Genomic DNA, 21726 nt, shown 5'->3' on the forward strand with positions numbered 1-21726 from the left:
CTGGTGATACTCTGTATATTCAGATCACACCAGACCAAAACCAACCATGTCAGCCCATTGGTTCCTACATATACAGTCTATGGTTACATCTTTAAAAGCTGCTCACAAATATCTAGTTTCATTTTTAAAGAACTCTTTAGTATTTCCTAACACTGCTGGCCACTGTATTTTTTATCAAACATTAACTTTTGTTTAATTATTATATCACTTTGTTTCACTGTTTAATACTGTGACGGTATATTATGTGAGAAACAATGCTGCAACACTAGCATTGTCACCTCGGCTCCACCTGGAGGTTTTTCCTCTCTCTGAGGAGAAAACTATCTCGGAATGAGAATTTGCCTTTTTCTGTCAAAACTCAGCTTCATGTCGATTATAAAAAGCATCAAAGAGGATGTGCAGGATTGGTTTCCTGGTCAGGAAGAATAAGCGTACAAAAGATAACGATACTTGTCCAGATGTTGTAAACACATGGATTGACATGGAATATAGAAACTGTGTTCAGTTTATTTTGGGAGATGTAATAGAAGAATAGATATTCATTACAACAATCTCAGCTTTTCCATCACATACAAATATATTTTTTCTAAACCATATTGCCCCTAACTAACCCTAACTCTCACATTAAAAGTGCTGAATTTGAAATTCAGAACGTATCTAACACGGTTTTCAACACGACGACAGCTAAGCCGGCGGCTCACAGATAGGGTGCTAACAGCGCTAATAAAGCTAACATTGCAAACAACGATGCGGTCGGTTAGAACAGTCTCTCCGTAGATTTGAGGCTGTGTACCTAAACTCCTAAAAAAAACTCACCTGCAGAGCCACGGCCCCTCACTAAACTTAAACTAGAAGAGCTGCATTTAAAGTCTCACAATGTAGTTCCTGTACTGGTGTCTAACATCTTTGGTGAAGGGAAAACATGCAATAACAAATCAAAAGAAATTCAGTGGACAGCAGTAGAGCACCAGTTCAATGAGGGTTTGATCTGGTTCAGCCAACCGGTCTATCATTCTGCATCAGAACAAAGAGAAACGAGGGGGAAAAAACGGGACACACCTTTTGTTATTGCGTTGGGTTGGACTGTCTGTGTGACTCAGCGTGTCTACGTCTCTCTCGCTCTCCAGTCAGTGGTGGTGACACCAGACATCCAGCCAGCTGTGAGCGGGAGTTCCTCCCCGCAGCCTGACATCTCGTTCTGCCCCAGAGACTCCTCCTCCTCAACTCCAAACTCCACCCACAAAGTCCGCACCATCAGGGAGATTCCCGACACACCCGGACACCAAGCACAGAATGACAGGTAGAGTCCGATTATGGTTTCTGTGCTTCTTTTTTGGGTGGAATTTATTTAAATTCTACATTACAGTCTCATAATGTGACGTTTTTCAAATAATATTCATTGTTACATTTGACCATGGACACAGAGATGTGTTTGTGTGTTTAGTATATAGCGTGCACTATCAATACTAACATGAACTAACACTCAAACTGATTTGCAGGGAAGAGGAAAAGGGGACGGTCACTGTGATGACAAGACCTGACAGTGAGGTAGAGGACACAGGGAAACAGTCTTCCACCACAGCTGATGGGGCGGCGACCAACAGCCATGCCTCCCGTAGCTACTCGCGCTCTCTGAGCCACATCAGTGAAAACAGCGCCGATGGCATCGTGTTGACGGACAGGTCAGCCGAATCCGGAGAGGTGATGTCTTTGGCTTCAGAGCTCTCCGTCAATGACATCGAAATGGAGCTGCCCAGCAGAACTCCTGAGCCGCCCAGCTGTGCTGCCTCAGACGCTGACATGTCTCCAACCAGGCTCGCTGTCTTCAAAGAAAAGACAACGCCTGAAGACGTCACAGATATACACAGGGAGGAACAGGACCCGTCCGGCTCTGTCCTATCATCCTCCCCTCCCAGGACTGAAGTAGTGGACTCTAACACTTCGTCACAAATGAACACAAACCCACCGCCAGAGTGCCCAGAGAGTGTGGACGTGACGTATGTAGCCCGGCGGGTGTCGGTGGAGGAGGAGACGCCAGGTGAAGGAGCAGATTGTCTCTCCAGGGAGGGTGATGGTCCTGTGGACAGTGGGCTTGAAGATGCCCTGGCAGCTGTGGTTTCCTCTCTAGATGATTATAGAGGACAGTTCCCTGAGTTACAAATACTGGAGCAAGAGCTGAAGCTGCTGCAGGTCACACTAAAGGTGAGAACGGAGCATGTGTGGGAAACGAGAAAAGTTGCTTTTAGAGGTGTGTAGTAATTGTAATTTTAATTGTAATTTGTAAAAACAAGTAGAAGTAACCGTTACTTTGTAAAAACAAGTTGTTGAGTAGAAGTAACCGTTACTTTGTAAAAACAAGTTGTTAAGTAGAAGTAACCGTTACTTTGTAAAAACAAGTTAAGTAGAAGTAACCGTTACTTTGTAAAAACAAGTTGTCAAGTAGAAGTAACCGTTACTTTGTAAAAAACAAGTTGTTAAGTAGAAGTAACCGTTACTTTGTAAAAACAAGTTGTTAAGTAGAAGTAACCGTTACTTTGTAAAAAACAAGTTGTTAAGTAGAAGTAATCGTTACTTTGTAAAAACAAGTTGTTAAGTAGAAGTAACCGTTACTTTGTAAAAACAAGTTGTTAAGTAGAAGTAACAGTTACTTTGTAAAAAACAAGTTGTTAAGTAGAAGTAACCGTTACTTTGTAAAAACAAGTTGTTAAGTAGAAGTAACCGTTACTTTGTAAAAAAACAAGTTGTTAAGTAGAAGTAACCGTTACTTTGTAAAAACAAGTTGTTAAGTAGAAGTAACCGTTACTTTGTAAAAACAAGTTGTCAAGTAGAAGTAACTGATAATTTGTAAAAACAAGTTGTCAAGTAGAAGTAACCGTTACTTTGTAAAAACACTTTGTCAAGTAGAAGTAACGCCACTATCTTTTTCCCACTTTGTTTATTTAATGTGGATATGAATTACATAAATTCAACCCCAGATGGTGCTCCTCAGGTAATGGTGAAGAAGTGATTTATGCTCAGTATGTGTTGAATTGTCCCGCCATCATCTCCTGATTACATAATCTGTGTGATCACAAAGATCCCATGTGAATATTTTGGACAATAAGTAACAATATTTTTTTTTATTGCATTATTTGCTTGTTGTCTCACATATTGTAATATGATTTGGCAAATCGGATATGCATAGACCATGTTGTCTATTATGTCTGAAAGTAAATATAAAGAGTATCAACATACAGTATGATGTAAATCACATCAGGCTCAATTAATCTCAATCAAAGAAAATGTCCACTATCAGATAACTAATTCAAGTTAATTAGGGGATAATGATGTGAGGTTTCATCATGACCATCTGTGGTTGAAACATTGTATCAGTCATATCCATATATAAATAACAGTAGTCTTTTTTTTACATGCATAATTTGCTGGCTACTTTTCTGTGCCTCTTAATCAGGCTTCATACATACAGTCGCAAAGATGCATGCTGTTAGCGCAAATATTTATGTCAGAGAGGGTTATTAGTGCAGAGAAGCCATTATCCTTTCAATTAGCCTGTGAGTCACTTACGTTAATTGCTAGCAACCACATAGCTAGCGCTAATGCTGATCACTGGGATACACATATCCAAGCCTGGCATGTAAACTCAAATTCACAAATGTTTACAAGAGTTTGTACTGTACTTTGTCCCCATAAGAATCCCTTTGCAGCATTCTCACCTCACTGGTGCAGGAATGATGCTGCTCAGTCAGAGAGCAGGAGTAGTACTCATTTTGAGGAATGAGTCTGGCATGCAACGTATCCTGACTGTTTTCCTACGAAAGTCCTGCAACACGTGTCGATGCATGCAGTCTTTTCAAAATAAACTTCTGTTTTCACAGGAAATAACTCGGTTAGGTTTAGGCAAAGTCCTTATGTAAGAAGTGGACGTAGTCATCATGATGTCACCCATTGGTTTGTGGAGTTCCCTTTTTAAAGCCTTGAGTTCGGTGATTTTGCCGTCGCCATCTTGGATTACGGCCGTCGCTGTGTTTTTTTGCCAGCCAATGAACAGAAGTTACCATATTTGCAATGCGTAGGAGTGACCTAGAGACGACGTAACGTCTCTGATAGAGACCTGTCAATCACAGTAGCCCCGCCCTAAAGCATACCCTGCTTTATGGTTTATTTGACTCTAAATGGACCATAATGTACTAAATGAACATCATGCTGTATTGAAGAAGACTTGAAACTAGAGGTTGAGACCATAAACTCATGTTTACAATGTTTACTGAGGTAATAAATCAAGAGAGAAGTAGAGTCATTTTCTCATAGACTTCTATACAATCCGACTTTTTTTTGCAACCAGAGGAGTCGCCTCCTACTGGTCAGGAGAGAGAATGCAAGTTTTAAGACCGCATGGCTTCATTCGCCAGAATCGGAAGTTGCCGCCTGGCAACAAACAGCAAAACAACAAATAGATTGTGATATGGGTTACAATAAGTACGGAAGTGTGAAGGTTACGTGAGAAATAATTATTTGGATGTAAATAACTTTTTGTGTGTAAAGCTACAAACGTTGTCTGAGATACTGTTTAGTATGAAACATATTAGCATTGATACAACAAACACAATGTTCAGGTCAGTACAGTGACAGCTTGGTGCTCTGCTAAGCTAATGGTGCTAATATTAGCGACTAGAGCTATCTGAAAGAATGCTCATGTGTATCTGCTGCTGTAGCTTCAGCAGTTCAGCGGTTACTCTGCTCTGAGAGTCATGAGGAGTGTTCATCTGTACTGCTGTGGGCATCAAAGACATACCTGACTATTGATGTATGGTCTGACTATGGATCTGTGTGTGTGTGTGTGTGTGTGTGTGTGTGTGTGTGTGTGTGTGTGTGTGTAGGGCGGTAGGCACAGCCGGTCGCCCAGCGTGGTCAGCCTCACTGTAGAAACGGCTCTGGGCAGCTTCGATTTCCTCAACACATCTGACTGGGAGGAGGAAGAGGAGGAGAAGGGCGACAAGAGGATTAGAAGTGGAAGGTCAGTGCTGACAAATGAACTGCAACTGTAAAATACTGAAACCCAACCAAATGTATGATCTATCCAAAACCACCACACACTCTTCATCAGTGAGTAAATGAAATGACATGTCCTTAGAGGGTAACTTAGCTATTTTTCAACCAGGACACAATGTTCACATGTTTTCATGTTTATTAATGGGGACAACATTTTTTTAAATTGGTCCAGAAACAGGTTTCAATGTCATCACTCGGGGCAACTCCTCACCGTCAATGTAGATCCACTTCCAGTGTTGTTGTAGCCACAGATTATGATTAGAAGTGTCTGACTACATTATGGAAAGAACCCTACAGAGATATTAAACATTTTTATTTACCTTTTGCTTGATCAGGTCTCTTTGTTATCGCCAATTTTACCAATTTCAAAAACATGTCCCTATTTGTCACTTTGAAATAAAATATGTGAAAATAGTTTCCAGGTTGAAAAATACTGCAGTTCTAAACGTAATTTTCTGAATATTTTCTATACATGTGAATGATTTAAGATTTGTTCCTATATCAAGTAAAAAAAAAATCTGTGTTTTTTCACATTTTCATTTGTTCCCAGTAAGCAGACGTTCAGTCTCATCTAGCTCCTAGTATTGAAGAGTCTTGCTGCCATCTAGTGGAGCCGTGTTGTAACATCACTGCTCTGTTGATTAAACTGCTGTTTGCCGCTGAGAGAGTAGGCTGGAAAAAAACATGTTTTCAGAACTTCCTCGAAATAACACAACACCATTGAAATTCGACCTCACAAGGATACATTTTTCTTGGCTTGATGGCTACATTGTTTCCATGTCTTGTTATATAGTGTTGTATCCCTGTGTAGATTATGGTATCTTAAGATAAAAATTTCATCTAATTTCTTGCTAAAAATTATTTTAGAAAGTTGTTTAGTTCCATAGTTTTATAATGACACCTACTAAGAAACAGTATTCATTATTTTTCACTTCACTCAATCTTTTTAATGAGTATAAATTCTAACCCAGTTTACTGGATCATTTCATCACCATTAGTAATGCCTTAAAGTCTTTTTAAACATGAATATGGTCAAATATTCAATATTGGCAATGTAAATTCAACAAGACTAAGATTCAGCAACACATCTTTAGCATGCTAACACTTGCTAACTGGCACTAAACACGGACTACAGCTGAGGCTGATGGGAATTTCATTTATGTATTCATAAACCAAAGGATTGATCATTTTAAAACCTGACCTGATGACGGCGCTAGAGGAAAAGTTACGGGGAACATGTTGGGATATTTCACTCAAAATCACAATTGCGACCCTCATGGTGGCCCTTTAAAAAAAGTCTTCAGGGGACCATGAAAGTCTTCATCTTAATCCATCCAATGATATTTCAGCCCAAACCAAAGACCTCGAGCCATGCCGCTGGCATCACTAACACATTTAAATAAGGTTTTGGTAGTATGGGTTAGGAGTAGACTAACTGCACAGCTGGCCAATCAAGAAAAGTTGTGAGTAAAAGCATATTTACTGGAGCTGCTGCCCTAAGGACAGAGCTACAGGATGCTCAGGGCCATCTGTAATGAATACAAACATTCAGTTTTAAAGTGACAATCTTTGAAGATCTTCATTTAAATAAATGTCTGTTAAGTCACTATCTTTCACTGAAGGCAGTAACATAAATGTGAGCCTATATGGCCCACTGATGAAAGTATTGCAATATTTATATATTTGCAGTATTATGAACTGGGTGTCTGTGGTGACATTTCCAGAAAAAGTGCTGTATAAACCACAGTCTGTATACAAGAAGTGGACGTAGACGTCGGGACGTCACCCATTGGTTTGTGGACTGATGTTTTGACGCCTTGTGTCAGCGTTTTGGCCGTCGCTATCATGTTTTTTTTGCAACCAGTGAACGTAAGTGACCATATTTGGACTGAGGAGGAGTAACGTAGAGATGCTGTATGACCTGTCAATCACAAGGTAGCCCCGCCCTAAAGCATACCCTGCTTTATGGTCTATTTGACTCTAAATGGACCATAATTTACTAAATGAACATCACGCTGTATTGAAGAAGACTTGAAACTAGAGATCGAGACCATAAACTCATGTTTATAATGTTTACTGAGGTAATAAATCAAGAGAGAAGTGGAGTAATTTTCTCATAGACTTCTATACAACCAGAGGAGTCACCCCCTGATGGTCATTAGAGAGAATGCAGCTTTAACACACGAAGCACTGACTTCGCTTTTCAGAACCGGAGTTTGCCTCCAGGCTACATACAGACAAAAAAATGGAACTACACACACAATTCTTAAAATAGCATGTTAGTATGCAATCCAGACAGCTAAACGCTGAGCTCAACATCTTTGTTTTCACTCTAACAGAAATTCTACTGGACTGAAATCTTAAGGATTGTCGCTTTAAGCCAAAGTCATACTTTAAGCATTTGCAAGTATGCAAGGGTCCACTAGAGTAAGCGTGACGTACATATGGTCAAAGGTTGTGCACGTCAGCTCTATGCGGACGTCTGTGAACCACCAATTTGTTGTGACTCTACAAATGGGAGCCAAGCAATCTACTGCTCATGTCCGGACGGCAGTGGTGGGCCGTCAGGGCCAGCAAGGCCTTCTCTGCTGGCCTAAACAGAATCACAAAGTTATAGCTATTTTATAATTTAATAATTTTTCATAAATACACTACATGTATTGTAATTATTTTTCCCATTAGCTTATTTTCTCATTGCACAGCTACTGTCTTCCTCTGTTCATATTCAGATTCAACTTTATTGTCATTGCACAGAGTACAAGTACTAGTACAACGAAATGCAGTTTTAGCGTCTGACCAGAAGTACAAAAAGAAGCAGTAAGGTGCAGTGCAATGTGCTAGATAAATAACAGTATAGATAACAGATAAATAATGAAAAGAAAAATAGCAGTATGAGTAGTATAAGAATATAGACAATATAAACAGTATGAACAGTGGATATGAAATGCAAGATATATACAGTTGCTCTACTTCCAGCCTGCAGCGCTGCCTCCAGCGCAGCTTGTTTTAAGTAGAGCTTTTATCCAATCAGATTTCACCCCTATGTCTCTAGGTAAGAAGAGAGGCCCGAGGCCTGCAAGAATGCCTTCGCCGTTTAAGTAAATGAAGACGATGTTGTTGATTGTCATTGTCTTCAACCAATCAGATCTTTAGTTTGACATGTTGGGCGTATTCTTTGACATGTCAGAGCTGTCTAGGTAGCCTACAAGTACGTCAGTGTTAACGTGCAGCTCAGCATTAACGTGCGGTGTGATCGGTCAGTGGGCTAGCTTGACTGTTGTGAAGCTGAAGCTAGCTAGCAGAAGTTAGTAGTAGTAGTAGTTCAAGTTCAAGTTGAAAGATATGTAAGAAGTTATGCCATTTTTAGCGCTTTGCTTGGTGTAGCTTTGTTTTTTTTTAACACTCAATTGCTGAAGAAGGAGAAACGGATTTGGGAGTTACTGGCAACGCCTTTCTGGAGAAGGACGTTTCCAGAAAAGCTGGACATTGAAGGAAAGGGTCGGCCAACCCCACAGCTAGCAGCCCTGACCCAGCCAGGAAGAGGATTTGTACGAACGGTATTCCTGGCTGACAGCGTCGGAGAAGCGTTGCACATTTTATGGCTAAGAATGCGTTTTATTTGCGACTGAGCGTCTTGGTGTTTGGAGCTACGCTGGATTTGCTAACCAAGGCAGCAACACGACACCATAGCACTTACAAGCTACGGTGCTTTTGAAAACTTTTGCTGAGACCCGGGTGGATCTACAACTCAACGAACACGTTCGCAGGAGGACCTCTTACTGGAACTGAACCGCACCGATGTTCTGTACAACCGCGTCATTAAACTCTTTGTTAACAAAGAAAGGAGGATGGACTTTGTCTTTGTTGTCATATAAATATATGTGACTGGTTCTTGTGAGTTTGTTCTTGTCATTGTGTTAATTACACTGATTTTGACTATATGCATTGTCCGTTAATGACGAAGCATCACGTCATGTTTTCTTTTACAAAGCAAGAATTATGGTCTGGAGAAATGTGGATTGTGTGGCGATTTCTTTAGCCCTGTTTGAATCAGTATGGAACAGCTAAATGCTGCGGGGAGAGCATGTATCATGTAGCTGCTGTGGTTTTCCTGCTAAGCTAATTTAGCATTGTATGCATCCCAGAGCACAAGCGCCTCACCAGAGTGGGCGTGTCAGACAGCATGTTGGGTAGGTTGCCAGGTTGAGCGCAGTGGCTCCACCGAAAGAACATTATATTTCCCACAATTCAAGCTTCTGTATTTTCCAAATGCACTAGTATTATTCAAACGTATTGTTCGGTTCGTAAGCCTCGTACCGAACGGTTTAATACAAATACGTGTATTGTTACACCCCTAGAAACAAATAATAACCGTAGCTGTGGCGTCACAGTGAGGTTACTAGGATGTGGTTGAACTGTAGTAGGACAGCACAGAAGGCCCAGGTATAAAACACACGGCCACTGGTGGACGGTGTCCTCCAAGTGGACAGTACAAACGGAACTACTACGCGTCTGTTTGGGAATATAACCAAGGCTGAAGTGTGTGTGTGTGTGTGTGTGATAATGTTTACTTTTTTTGTACTTAATCAAATAATTTGTGCATAATCATGTTAATTGATTATGTGTTGCCTGTTTTATATTGTTGTTATCCTATGCGTCTGTAATTGCTATGCTGAGTGACTAATTCCCCACTGAGGGACACAAAAGCATTAATCAACTGAACTGAAATCCTGACACTAACGGCGTTAACGTAATCATGACACTGATTATGTCATTGAAAGTGCCTCTTGTGTGTCTGCAGGTCTCTGCAGGACAGAGGCTGGGACAGCCCCACCTCCCCCCTCACCACGGGCTGCACCACTTTAGACCGCTCCCTGGTGGTCCACCTGGAGAACTGCAGCACTCAGCTGTTGGTAGGAAACTGTTCTTATGTCATTTCAGGTCTCTAGCTGCTCAGTGCACATGCTCATGGGACAAAAGGCCTCATGCAGGAAGCGATAACAACAAATTCCCTCTTACTTTGTTAGTAACCAATGATTTCTGGGATTCACCAACATTTTGTTATCATTGCTCTTCGCTTAGGTAACAAGGTCCGTGCACAAAGTATGATTCATGTTCCATTGTTCACGTTGTATAATGAACAATGTCAGTTTAGGGGTAGTACCTCATCTCATTGGTCTACTTGTGTTCATGTAAATGTTTTCTGCTACGTGTGAGTTCATTGTTCATAGCTGATGCTGCTTAAACGCGGTTAATGCTTTGTCTGTGTTATTGTTGCATTGAATGAACACGTGCAATGTAATTCAGCGCAACAAAATGTCAGCTTGTTCCATTATCCAACTTTATTAATGAAAGTTGAGTAAAGGAAGTCGAGAGTCTGAAACAGAGACAGCTCGCCTTCAAAGTAAAAGTCGCTTGATTTCAGAATGTCAAGCCTCCAGCTTAGCAGAGATACTTGATCTGTCAATCCCTCTTAACACATAAGCAGCACTTTATAGACAAAAAGAGGAGAAGAGTAATCTTATTCATCATTACACTATTCAAGGAGTTGAATTTGAAGTTCTGTTGTGAAGATAAAGGAGCTGTAGTAATTGAATAGGTACTTGTTAGGCTGTGTTTACAATAGTTCAAGTATTTTTTTTAATTTTACCAGTACATATTATCTCTGATTATCTGTCATAATTTGAAGTATGAAGTGGTTGGCATTCATTTTTAAAAGAAGGTTAAATGCTTTTGTAACCTGTGGAAATCCACAGTAAGTCAAAGTAATACATGTATAGCTGTAAGTAGCTTTAGCAGTTCTAGTTGTAGTGTTTGTTGTAGTTTTACTACTGCGGAGCAGAAAGGTGGTAGCAGTTTTAGTCATTATCAAGGTGTTAGTTGTAACACTAAGATTTCTGTGTGAAAACCACATCAGACTGGTGTGTTCTCTGATAAACGAACCGTGACATCACTAAAACGGTGGACCACATGAGTGATATCTGACATCTTGTCTGCAGTGTCTGGGTATGTTTGGCCCGCTGCGCTGTGGGGAGATGTACGCCTTGGACAGACTGCTGAGAGAGACTCGAGTCCTGGAAATGATCCGACGCATCGCCAAGGACAACCCGAGACGCCTCAGACCGCCTGCTGAAGGTAGAGCTGGTGTCTGCACGTGTGTCTGGACCTCTCTGATCAGCATCTATCACCATAGTCTCACAAAAGAAAAACCCTGACCTTAATGTCTCTTCTCCACTGAACCCTCCATGCGTCGTCTCATGGTGTTGGACCAGAAATTGATAAAATGATAAATTGTTGCCCGCTGTTCAGTGACCCATAGATGACCAATACACATGAACATATGATCAAATACACATCGGTGCATGTAACGGGTGTGTTTATGACAAAGGCACAGTGAATGACTACCTAAAGTACACATTGCATGTTGCTTCCTGTCTGATAAGATGAGCCTGGTAGCAAGTCAGCTAACTTGCGTTAAGTGATACATCATTTTTTATTAATTTGACAACAGGATTATCCATAGTATGGTTCTGTTGGTCACTGCTGAACATAGGCTGTAAGATCAAATATGTAGCTGATCAAAACACATTAAACTACAAGAAAACACAGAAACCTAGAGAGCACACGTCCACTAAATGTGATACTTAATAACGGAAACGTTTCACCGTTCTTTTTACTTTACATTTTCATCTGGATTTTAATCAAAATACACAAAGTAACACATTTGAAGTTTTGCATTATAAAGAACTGTATGAAGTGCGCAAAAAAAGTTGATGTGCTTAACGTTATGGAAACGCCTTTACCAAATAACTTCTGACTTTTCTCTGAGTGCTGACCTAAGTCACATGACTGATCAGCTGTTTCTGCTGTTGGCAGCGCTTGAATCAGTTCATAAGTTTGTCTTTGTCTCAGGACAGCGTGAAACAATACTAGCTGACATGAATGGACAATTACAACTTGACCAATTGAAACAAATTCCACAAAACATTAAAAGTTTGCTTAAAATTCAATTTGACAACTGGATGGAAACACGACTAGTGATGGACAGTTGTGCTGAATCCTGAGAATAGTCAGCTCTGTAAGTAACAGCTGTTTCAATGTATCGTGGTGCTGTAGCACCACTTCTATCAACATGCTACAGGATTTTACAGGATCACTCAGAGTTGGTGTTTGCACACGTCATCTAAGTCAATCTAAACTTCCGACCCCCATACTTCTGTCGCCCTCTCTCGGACCACGCCCATCTTTGAACTCATCTCAAATACACACCTGTAAAGCTTCGTGAGCGCGTCTTGTGTGCTTTCGACTCTATCATGTTGGAACATCTGTCCACAGTAGGTCAGCAGGACCACATTGGAATGAGAGCAACCTATGTGGATTGATAGAGCACATGTTAGAAAAGTGAGAAAAACGAATGGTTTCTGTTTGCTTCAACCAAATCCCTTGTCAGCTTCTGAAACTTCTCCGCCGATGTCCGTGTTAGTGTTTCTGTGAAGTCTCCGCCTGCAAAGGTGAAACTTCAGTAAGTTGATCCACAAATAAAAGACTCCCGCTTACCTTTCCTCTCTTGTTTCTCCGTCCTATCGTCCTCCGTCACAGTGATACCACAGCTGGGCCTGTGCCTGGGTGCTGTGTCACTATGGCAACAGTGTGTGGGGCAGGGCAGCGTGTACAGCGTGTCTGCTGAGAGCTTCCTGGTTACACTGTCTACACTCTACTCTGGGATTCTGCCTGAGAGGGCTGGCAACATGGCCGACACAGGTACAACCACATCTGGACGTGTGTGTGTGTGTGTGTGTGTGTGTGTGTGTGTGTGTGTGTGTGTGTGTGTGTGTGTGTGTGTGTGTGTGTGTGTGTGTGTGTGTGTGTGTGTGTGTGTGTGTGTGTGTGTGTGTGTGTGTGTACGATGTTAACAGCTGTATGAGTGTGTTTGTCCAGTGTTCCTGAGACTGGTCGAGCGAGTGCTGGATCAGAGGTTACCGCAGCGGGCTGACAGCAGAGACGGAGTGATGGTGACGCTGTTCCAGCTGTGGAGTTACTTGGAGGCCAACAGCGTTATAGACATGGAAACACTCATCACCGAGCTGGCAGAAGAAGGTATCACACCCACACGAAGCTTAAAGCTAGGTTCGGTAGTGTCGAGAAACTAGCAAGAGTACGATAGATTTGAAAACCATCCCACTGAAAAACCCAGCTCAGTGCTGCAAATTCTATTCCAATGAAAGCAGCTAGAGGCACTAGCTCAAAAATGTGCTAAATCTAGAGAGAAAGTCGCCAAGTCAGCTGCTTGTCCCTTCAGGCCTCCCTCCAAAGCCACTCCCCCAAAACGTAAACAACCAACATGAGCCAGGCTGGTCTTATCCAACATTCGTAGATATACCTTTGAAAAATAATGCGCCATAATTTGTAGATATCCCACGACATTTTTTTCATATGTTATGCACGTAATCACAAATCGAGGAAGAATAAATACCGCTAAATCACACACCGGGCCATCAGGAGGGAAGGTGGATGGCTCCAACAAGCGATCTGTCAGCCAGTAGACCGCGGTTTATTCCCCATGTGACACGAAAAGTCATTGTTGATGTTTTTGTCACGTAATTTGCGTACTTTTCTTCTCTTTTTTTTTTAATCAGAGCATTTGATTAATTGATAACTGTCAGGATGTAATGAGAATTTCAACAAAAAGATTACCAACCCTGCCTTTAATGAATGCAGAAAAGGCTTCTGATTGGTGACAATAACCTCCCTCCAACAGTGTGGTTGGTGCAGAGCCTGGCGTCATGTGACCAGGAGGCGATCGTGCACGCTCTGCGGCGTCCTGCAGAGTGCAGCCTGAGGAGAGAGGGGCTTCACGCTGTGGCCAAACTTCTGAAAGACCCACGAGGCAAAGTGTCGGCGTCTGCCAGCTCTGTGCTGAGGAGCTTGGCTGCCCAGCCCCGACAGAGAGAGCAGGTGAGAGGACACAGGACGTTTCAAACACTAAAGATAAGAATATTTCAAATGTATTTTTCTTTTACTAAATTGTGTTCTTTTTGACTTTTCTCTTTGACCTCATGTCATGCCTGAGACACTACCTCTCCGATTGTACTGTTTAAAGGAGACATATGCTCATTTTCAGGTCTGTACTTCAAAAAACAAAAAAGATTAGCTTTTGTCAGTGTGAACAGACTCCTAAAAAAATGGGAAATCCATAATGATAACGCAATACTAGAAAATGCTCTCACCTCCACCAAGGAAGCAGTTCTGTTCAAATCTGTAAATAAGGAAACATCATTTCAGAATGCATTCCTTTAATTGGGAACTGCAGCTGGTGCTGTTTAGAGCGGGCAGGCACAACAGACATGTGAAGGCACATTGCAGTGATACACACTCTTCTAGCATTAGTTATTGCTGATTCAGCATGAACGCTGTGGGGAGAAGTCTGTTTTTGTTTTCTTCTGCTGAACAACACATTCGGGTGATGCCGTCGTAAATGAAAATGTTTTAACCACAGATATACCGGGCTTTAGTTGAACAATGTCGGAATACAGTTTGACACAAATTGTGGTCAGTTGAGCTTAATTAACCCGGCTAACCGGGCAAAGCCGACTAGAATGCTACAGCTGATAGACAAAAACAACTGGTGCACTCCCAAACCTTTGTGGGTAACACTGGTCCTCTAGAATTTCTGTTCCACACATGTGAGCAGTAGAGTTAAATGGACTCTCCTGAGAGCTCCACAGGCTGCACCTGCAGCGGTCGCTGTGAATTCATTGATATTCTGCGGGCTGGAAGAGAAGCACCAGTTGATGATCACTGTAATGTACATGTTTCAAAAAAACATAATTTTTCTGGTGAATATACCTGTATTCTATAACACCGGTCTCTTTAAGACCCCCTCCTTATCAGGCCCTGATTGGCTTATGAGAAAAACATGGTGCACCTTTTATAACGGTATAAAGGGAGGTGTTCCAGGCACGGCCAGCTGGGAGGAGACCCCGAGGGAGGCCCAGGACCAGGTGGAGGGACTATATCTCCAAACTGGTCCTGGGAGCTCCTCGGGATCCCCCAGTCAGAGCTGGCTGATGTGGCACCGGGAAAGGGAAGTTTGGGGTCCCCCTGCTGGAGGTGTTGCCCCCGCGACCCGATTCCGGATAAGAGGTTGAAGATGAGATGAGACTTTTATAACGGTAGTTCTCAAGCTGTGGCTGGAGATACTCAGGTGGAGGGCGGTATATTCTAATGGTGGCTTGTTGAATCACATGTTTTCTGGTCAGGGCATGAACACCACCTGGGTTGTCTTATTTCACAGTTTGTGGGTTGGTAGGATACACACAAGAGTTTTTCATTATATGTCCCCTTTAATGGTCAACTTCTGTGTTAATATCATTCTGATAACTTTGATTTTAATGTTAGTCCTTTTTATAACCATGAGTCAGTGGCATATTGATGTGACTGAATATTTATATACATTTTATGACTTGTAAGCAGGACATCTAACGAGTGGAACATTTTACAGAGTAAATGTGACACTATCTAAATTTCAGCACGCATGTTATTTTTGCCTTGTCTTTACTGACATCACTTATTATCAGTCTGCATATAAAGCAATACTGTTAAAAATAGATAGATTGAAGAAAATATTGATTGGGCTCCAATCGTAAAAGCTTCAACAAGGCAAAAACATTCCACGAACAGCTGTGCCTCACTACAGAAACTTCCCATGTCTGAAACCGGACTACTGGCTCTGCCAGTGGTCACACAGATCACTGATGCACTACAGTGTGGTGTTCATTCTACACATAGATACAGGCATGGATCAAGTTTACCGTTACACTTAGGAGTTCTGAAGTTCTGATAGGAGGTCTGAGATAGGATAGGAATCCATCTCTCCTATCTTTGAAGTGTTTTTTCATCAGGAGATCCAGAAGTACATAATGACCTGTAGTCCATCCTCCTCCTCAGGCTTTGGTCAGCTGTTTGGAGCTGCTGGAAGACCCGGACGCGGACACCAGAGTGTGCGGATGCAAGGCCTTAGCTTGTCTCAAGGTACGAACACATACAGCTGTTATCTACATCTGTTCACGTGTAATATGTCCTCATCACGCTGACCACTGTATTCCACCTGTTGTGGTTCCAGGCCAAAGAGAGTATTGACCAGTTGGTGTATCTTTGTCGGACGGACAAGGACGAAGTCCGAGATGCTGCCAAACAAGCGCTGCTAGTGCTCGGTAATAATAATCCTCCCGTTCCTTAGAATGACAGCTAAACATCACTGGTGTTGATTCAGACATAGATATGTATTATCTAGATAGAATAATGCACTTTACATTTACTCAAACTATAATTGCTTTTCTGTATTTTTTTTTCATCCTTTTTCCATTTTTTTCATAAGACCATAATTAAGGTAGAAATAAGAAACATACATCTTACATGTTTTCCACCATTTAACTTTGTCCAACACAAATGTCTGTGGAGCGGATCAACGCATTCACTCATTCATGTGTCCATTCTTTCATCCCACTTTCCTTCTTTTTTTTTTTTTTTTTGTTCTTCATTAAATTTGCGTGGAGCAGGTGAGGAAGGGAAGATGGCCTACAGACACGTGGAGACGTCTCAGGACAGCATACCGAGGCTCTTCGCTCCAGGAAGCATGGCCAGCACCGCTTTCTAACACCACACACACACACACACACACACACACACACACACACACACACACACACACACACACACACACACACACACACACACACACACCACTACTACCACTGAAACACATATACAGTATATACACTGTTGGAGAGGTTGCAATAATACTCACATGGAGAACAGCAACTCTACTTTACACTGGGCAGACATTTAAAGTCAGTGAGCTACAAACACACCGGTGTGTGTGTGTGTGTGTGTGTGTGTGTTCATCAACGTGTGCTAACTACTCAGTTGGACTGTAACTGTCGGGAAGAATGTACAATGTGAGCAGGCTTGAACAGAAGGATGGAGGGAGGAGTAGAAGGATGGAGGGGATGCTGAGAAACTCATTCATCACTGTCTCAGACACAAATCCAAATATGTTGGCAAAAGTCTAGAGAGCTATTCCAAGTCACTTTGTCTGATGATTCACACTTTCACGGCCTACGAAGTTGCCAGAATGTTGAGCTTCTTGTATGCGTTTTATTACTCTCTCCTTGGTGAACCAGTGGGCATACGTAGAGTAAATACTCCACTGTACCCCGACCCTTACATTAAACCACTTCTCTTAAGACCTGAGATTCTGATGTCTCCAGGTTAGGCTAAAAAAACGTTTTTGAACAATCCAGCTCCAGACGGACATGCCTGCAAACTGAACATCTCTTCTCATACAGCTCTGCCTTTACTAAAAAAACACTGGCTCTCTGCTTATGCTTGCTGGTTTCATCTTTTGCCAGACGGCGGTGGTGACCTGCACCGTGCTGTAGTCTGTAGTGCTAGAGTCAAGGCCGAGTCCAAATGAAACCAAGTCGAGACCTTGACCAGAAAGGAAAACGGTGCCCTTTTTTTTTTCTTTTCTTTTCTTTTTTAAATCTGCCGAACTGTTGCATTGTTTGCCAACCGTGATTTGTGATTACTGCTCCTAGAAATCGCATAGTATTAGAAACATTGTATTCTTGCACAGTATTTATGCAATAGTATAAGCTAGGACTGTAGAATTAGGACTGAGACCAGACTCCGAGTACTACAGCACTGACCTGCAACACTGCAATGAAAACTTCACCACAGGAACCACTTCACTGGTGCATAAAACGCTGTGATGGACTCACTTAAATAAGAGAGAGTATTGCTTTGTTCTCAAAATATAGATATTCTGAACTACATACATATCAATTTCTGACTTTGTGAACTCATTAGGATCCATACTGAAGCATCACTCTGAAGTATTCATAAAAAGATAGGTTCTGATTCATTTTTACTAGAATTATCGCCTCACGGTTGTATACGTCCGCCAACCACTCAAGTTGTAGTGGTTCCATGTCTGTGTAAAATTTCATCATTTCATCCTGTTAGATATTTGTGGAAAATTGTCCTAATTTGCATATGATGTGTTTTGTGAGGTCACAGCGACCTTTGACCACCAAATTCTAATCAGTTCATCCTCGAGGTGTTCCTGAGCTAATGCGTCCACAAGACTGAGACTGAGACAGACAGACAGACAGACAGACAGGCAGAACTGGAAAAAGCGTTGGAGGCGGGGCTCCGTTCATTCCTATGAAAGTGGAAGCCAAAAAAAATTAGACTTCCAAGTAGAAGAATCAAATAACGTTGTGTGGATCTTCCACATCAGTGAACCCGGAGAGCAGGTGCACTAGCGTTCCCTTTAACCTTTAACCCCGCCTCCTAGCGGTCTCAGGCCTCCACATGAATGAACAATAACTCTGGATTCAGCTATTAGTGCATTTTACAACTTTTAGAACCTAATGACTTAACTAAGCACTAAGTGTTTGCACTGGGAACTTGATTTACCTTAAAGAAAAAAACTATGCGCTGATTTGCAGACGTCTCTTTTTCAATGCAAGTCTATGAGAAAGAGATTTTTGGGCCTCATGGCATCACATAACCCAGACGTTGCAATTCCAAAGTTTAGCCACTTTGTAAAATTAGCTTCAAAGCACGGCACTCTTCCTGGGGGCTTGGTATGGACGGTCAACCTTAAAACATAATTCCTAAAAAAGTTTTTAGACTGAGGAGTTATTGGTGGCTGTAATCATTGTTCATCATGGCTCGACTGCACTCGCACCTCAATCAAACTAGTTTATGCAAGGTGTCGTCTGACTACATCTAAAGGTAAAAGTATTACTTCTCACCAGAAGGTGGAGTGAAAAGCCTGCCGTCACAGCCTCCTACTGGTTTAATCGTCCCTCTCTGTTTAGACACAATGAATGAGGAGGTGTCGCACCTGTTTGTGAGAGCTTGACAGAAACGTTCAAACGTCGCCTACTGCCACACCCCCAAACCGCCTGGCCAATCACTGAGTGAGGAGGGTGGGGCTCTCAGCACTAAAAGGATCTGACGTGTTGGGGGTTTCAGATGCTGTAAAAGCGTCAACATGAGGCTTCAGGAAATGCAAGTATGGAATGCATCTTGAAAAACCAAAGCAGTACTCGTTCCTACTGAGCGCGTCGCATCACAGCGGGCATCGAACTCTTGACTTGGAGGTTGACTTTGGAGAGTCCTGCAGGTCATAGGACTGTGTTGTTGATATGATGGGAACATATACGTGAAGCCTGCTGTGATGGGGCTTCACTGCTCCGCTCTGGGTGACATGTTAATGCGGGTTCAACAGCTCCAAACACTTCTACTGCTGTAAAACGAATGAAGTCTTTGGACTGACTCACAGGCCTTCATGTGGAACGCTGACAATATTATTGGCAACGGATGAAAAAGCACAGCTCACATTGTAGTTCTGCTTGAGACTGTAGGAAAGGTGTGAAGCTGCTTCTGCACAGAGAATGGTTTCAGCGATTCAGTGCCATTACTGTTTATAATAATGACATATCTTATTCTTTATGGAAATACATATATGACTCTATGCCACTTGAATTCAGTTTTCTGTGATTGTAAATTGTTTTGTTTTTAAATCTTAACAGAGTCTTCATTTGTAAATGTATACTTTGTTTTATAAGCTGTGTTTTTACTCTTCTATTCATTGACTGACTGAACCTCTGAACATATCTGCTGTTAAAGGGGCGACGCTCTGTTTGGAGGCACTGAATACTTGTATTCCTGTCACAGACTGCTGTGGGTGGGGGGGGGGGGGCAGATTACTGGGTAGAGATAGAACGGTCCATCCAGGTCTGGGATCAGTTCTCTTTAAATACACATCAATAACAGTTGAACCTCAGACTCAAACTAAAGATTTCAAAAACAAGAATTTACATTAGCCTCTGTTGCGTTCACGTTGACATCCTAAAACGTTAATTATGATTAATAGGAATAATCATAATTATTAAAGGGCCATGCCAGTGTTTTTGCATGTTTATGCCACCTACTACAAATGATGTACTAAAGTCTTTACACCGCTGCTGACCATTTCCCAAAGTAAGCCCATTGCACTCACCAAGGAACACATTAAAGGCCTTATTGTGTGATTATGGACCACATAATTACAAGATGAGTATTTTATCATTTTGACTCAGTATTTCATAATAACAGCATGTACTTCTTGTAATTATGACCCCATAACTCATAATTACAAGAGCTGTAATTATGAGATGACAACCTCATAACAACATGAGGATTTCTTCATAATTCAGATGTAGGACCTCATTTTTTGAGATTTTTTCTTAAGAGCTTGTAATTATGAGATATTAAGTAATCGTTTAGGACTCATTCCTGCATCACATAACTGATACAGTATACAAAAATGCACAACACAAGCTGGGGAAAACTGCCGGCGTGAGGTCAACAACGTGGTTCTTAGTAAACGGGTAAAAAAAAAAAGATGCAAAAACTCTGGTGTCATTTTTTAGAGTTGGCTGTCTGGCCCCGGTGACTCCATTCATCTGGTTTATTGTAACCGTTTCATTTGTTCCACACTGCTGACTTTGATGTTGCCTTTTTTATTTTCTGTGTCCAGTCTCATACTGTATGCTAATGTTATCATGTAAACATGTTGCATTGATGACTGATATAGCTCTACATATAACTGATGGATCCATGCTATTTGGTTCATGTTCCACTGGAGGAGTTATGACAGCTGTGGTGGTCCTCTGTTATTTCCATTTCAGTTTGTTCTGCAGAATGATGTGCATATTCCACATACTCAATACAGTAGCTAGAATTGGTGTAGATTATGCAAATGGAACAAGCAGGAGGGCTCAGGTTCCTAATAAACAATGTGCCAACCCTGTTACTGAGCAACACATTGTGTTTGCTCATTAGTTCCTTTGAAGTCATTCAGCATACAAAAAAACATTGAGAATCAACTGAAGAGATATTAGTCGACTAATTAACTAAGAGGGGGCCGCCCTACTCCTATTAATGAGACATAAGATACAAAATATCAGGATTTTGGCAGAAAAATGTAAAATCAGAAATGAAAGAATTCTCCATAAACTCTGAATTAGTATTCAGGTATTCATTTCGGAACAGATTTTCCTCACTAGCCCTAATCCAATTTCATGCATCATAGATGCATTATGACTTACTGGTGTACTGTCTTGTTGCTAAAAAAAGAACTGACATTCAGATGTTAGAAGTGAGGGGTGATCAGACAACTAGCTAGCTGTATATTGTGTTCAATACTACAGCATATGATAAGCATCAGGCTGCAGTGTCACTGGAATCACGACATAGGACTGTGTATGTATATATGATGGCTTCCACTGTGTTAAATGTATTTACACTCGGAGTTTCTTAAGGACAGCAGCAATCTGCATCTCAGTGCTTTAAGTGCCTTGAGGTTTGATAGTAACAGAGATGCAATAAGAGATAGATATACTTTATTTAAGAATGAAGAAGTGAAAAAAAACACTGCAGCACACTTTATATTTCCCCCCACAATCTGGATACATTGTGCAGCATTGGAAATGGAATGTTATATTTTTTTTCTTTTTCTTTTTCTTTTCTAAAATATATTTCCAGGCATTCTGGTGTCAAACATATACAAAATATTAAAATGTGTTTAAAGATTGTCCCATGTGCCATTGGATTTGTTAA

The 21726-nt window shown here is 41.5% G+C and overlaps 1 protein-coding gene across 4 annotated transcripts in view; it reads left to right on the plus strand.

Moving 5' to 3' along the window:
- The window catches only part of LOC137881197 (rho family-interacting cell polarization regulator 1-like), a 69038-nt gene extending 47337 nt beyond the window's left edge, over positions 1 to 21701 (plus strand). For all 4 annotated transcript variants that reach the window (XM_068723002.1, XM_068723003.1, XM_068723001.1 and 1 more), the window contains exons 14-24: positions 1128 to 1300; positions 1500 to 2202; positions 4878 to 5014; positions 9851 to 9962; positions 11049 to 11184; positions 12649 to 12810; positions 12988 to 13146; positions 13808 to 14004; positions 15997 to 16080; positions 16172 to 16262; positions 16608 to 21701. In XM_068723002.1, coding sequence (XP_068579103.1) covers positions 1128 to 1300; positions 1500 to 2202; positions 4878 to 5014; positions 9851 to 9962; positions 11049 to 11184; positions 12649 to 12810; positions 12988 to 13146; positions 13808 to 14004; positions 15997 to 16080; positions 16172 to 16262; positions 16608 to 16705 — 2052 coding nt within the window. In that variant the 3' untranslated portion in view covers positions 16706 to 21701. The remainder of the gene's footprint in view (positions 1 to 1127; positions 1301 to 1499; positions 2203 to 4877; positions 5015 to 9850; positions 9963 to 11048; positions 11185 to 12648; positions 12811 to 12987; positions 13147 to 13807; positions 14005 to 15996; positions 16081 to 16171; positions 16263 to 16607) is intronic.
- Positions 21702 to 21726: the final 25 nt, after the last annotated feature.

This window comes from Cebidichthys violaceus, unplaced genomic scaffold (assembly GCF_023349555.1).
Source record: "Cebidichthys violaceus isolate CVI_PGR_0920_01 unplaced genomic scaffold, fCebVio1.0.p SCAF_3, whole genome shotgun sequence".
Classification (NCBI taxonomy): Eukaryota; Metazoa; Chordata; class Actinopteri; order Perciformes; family Stichaeidae; genus Cebidichthys; species Cebidichthys violaceus.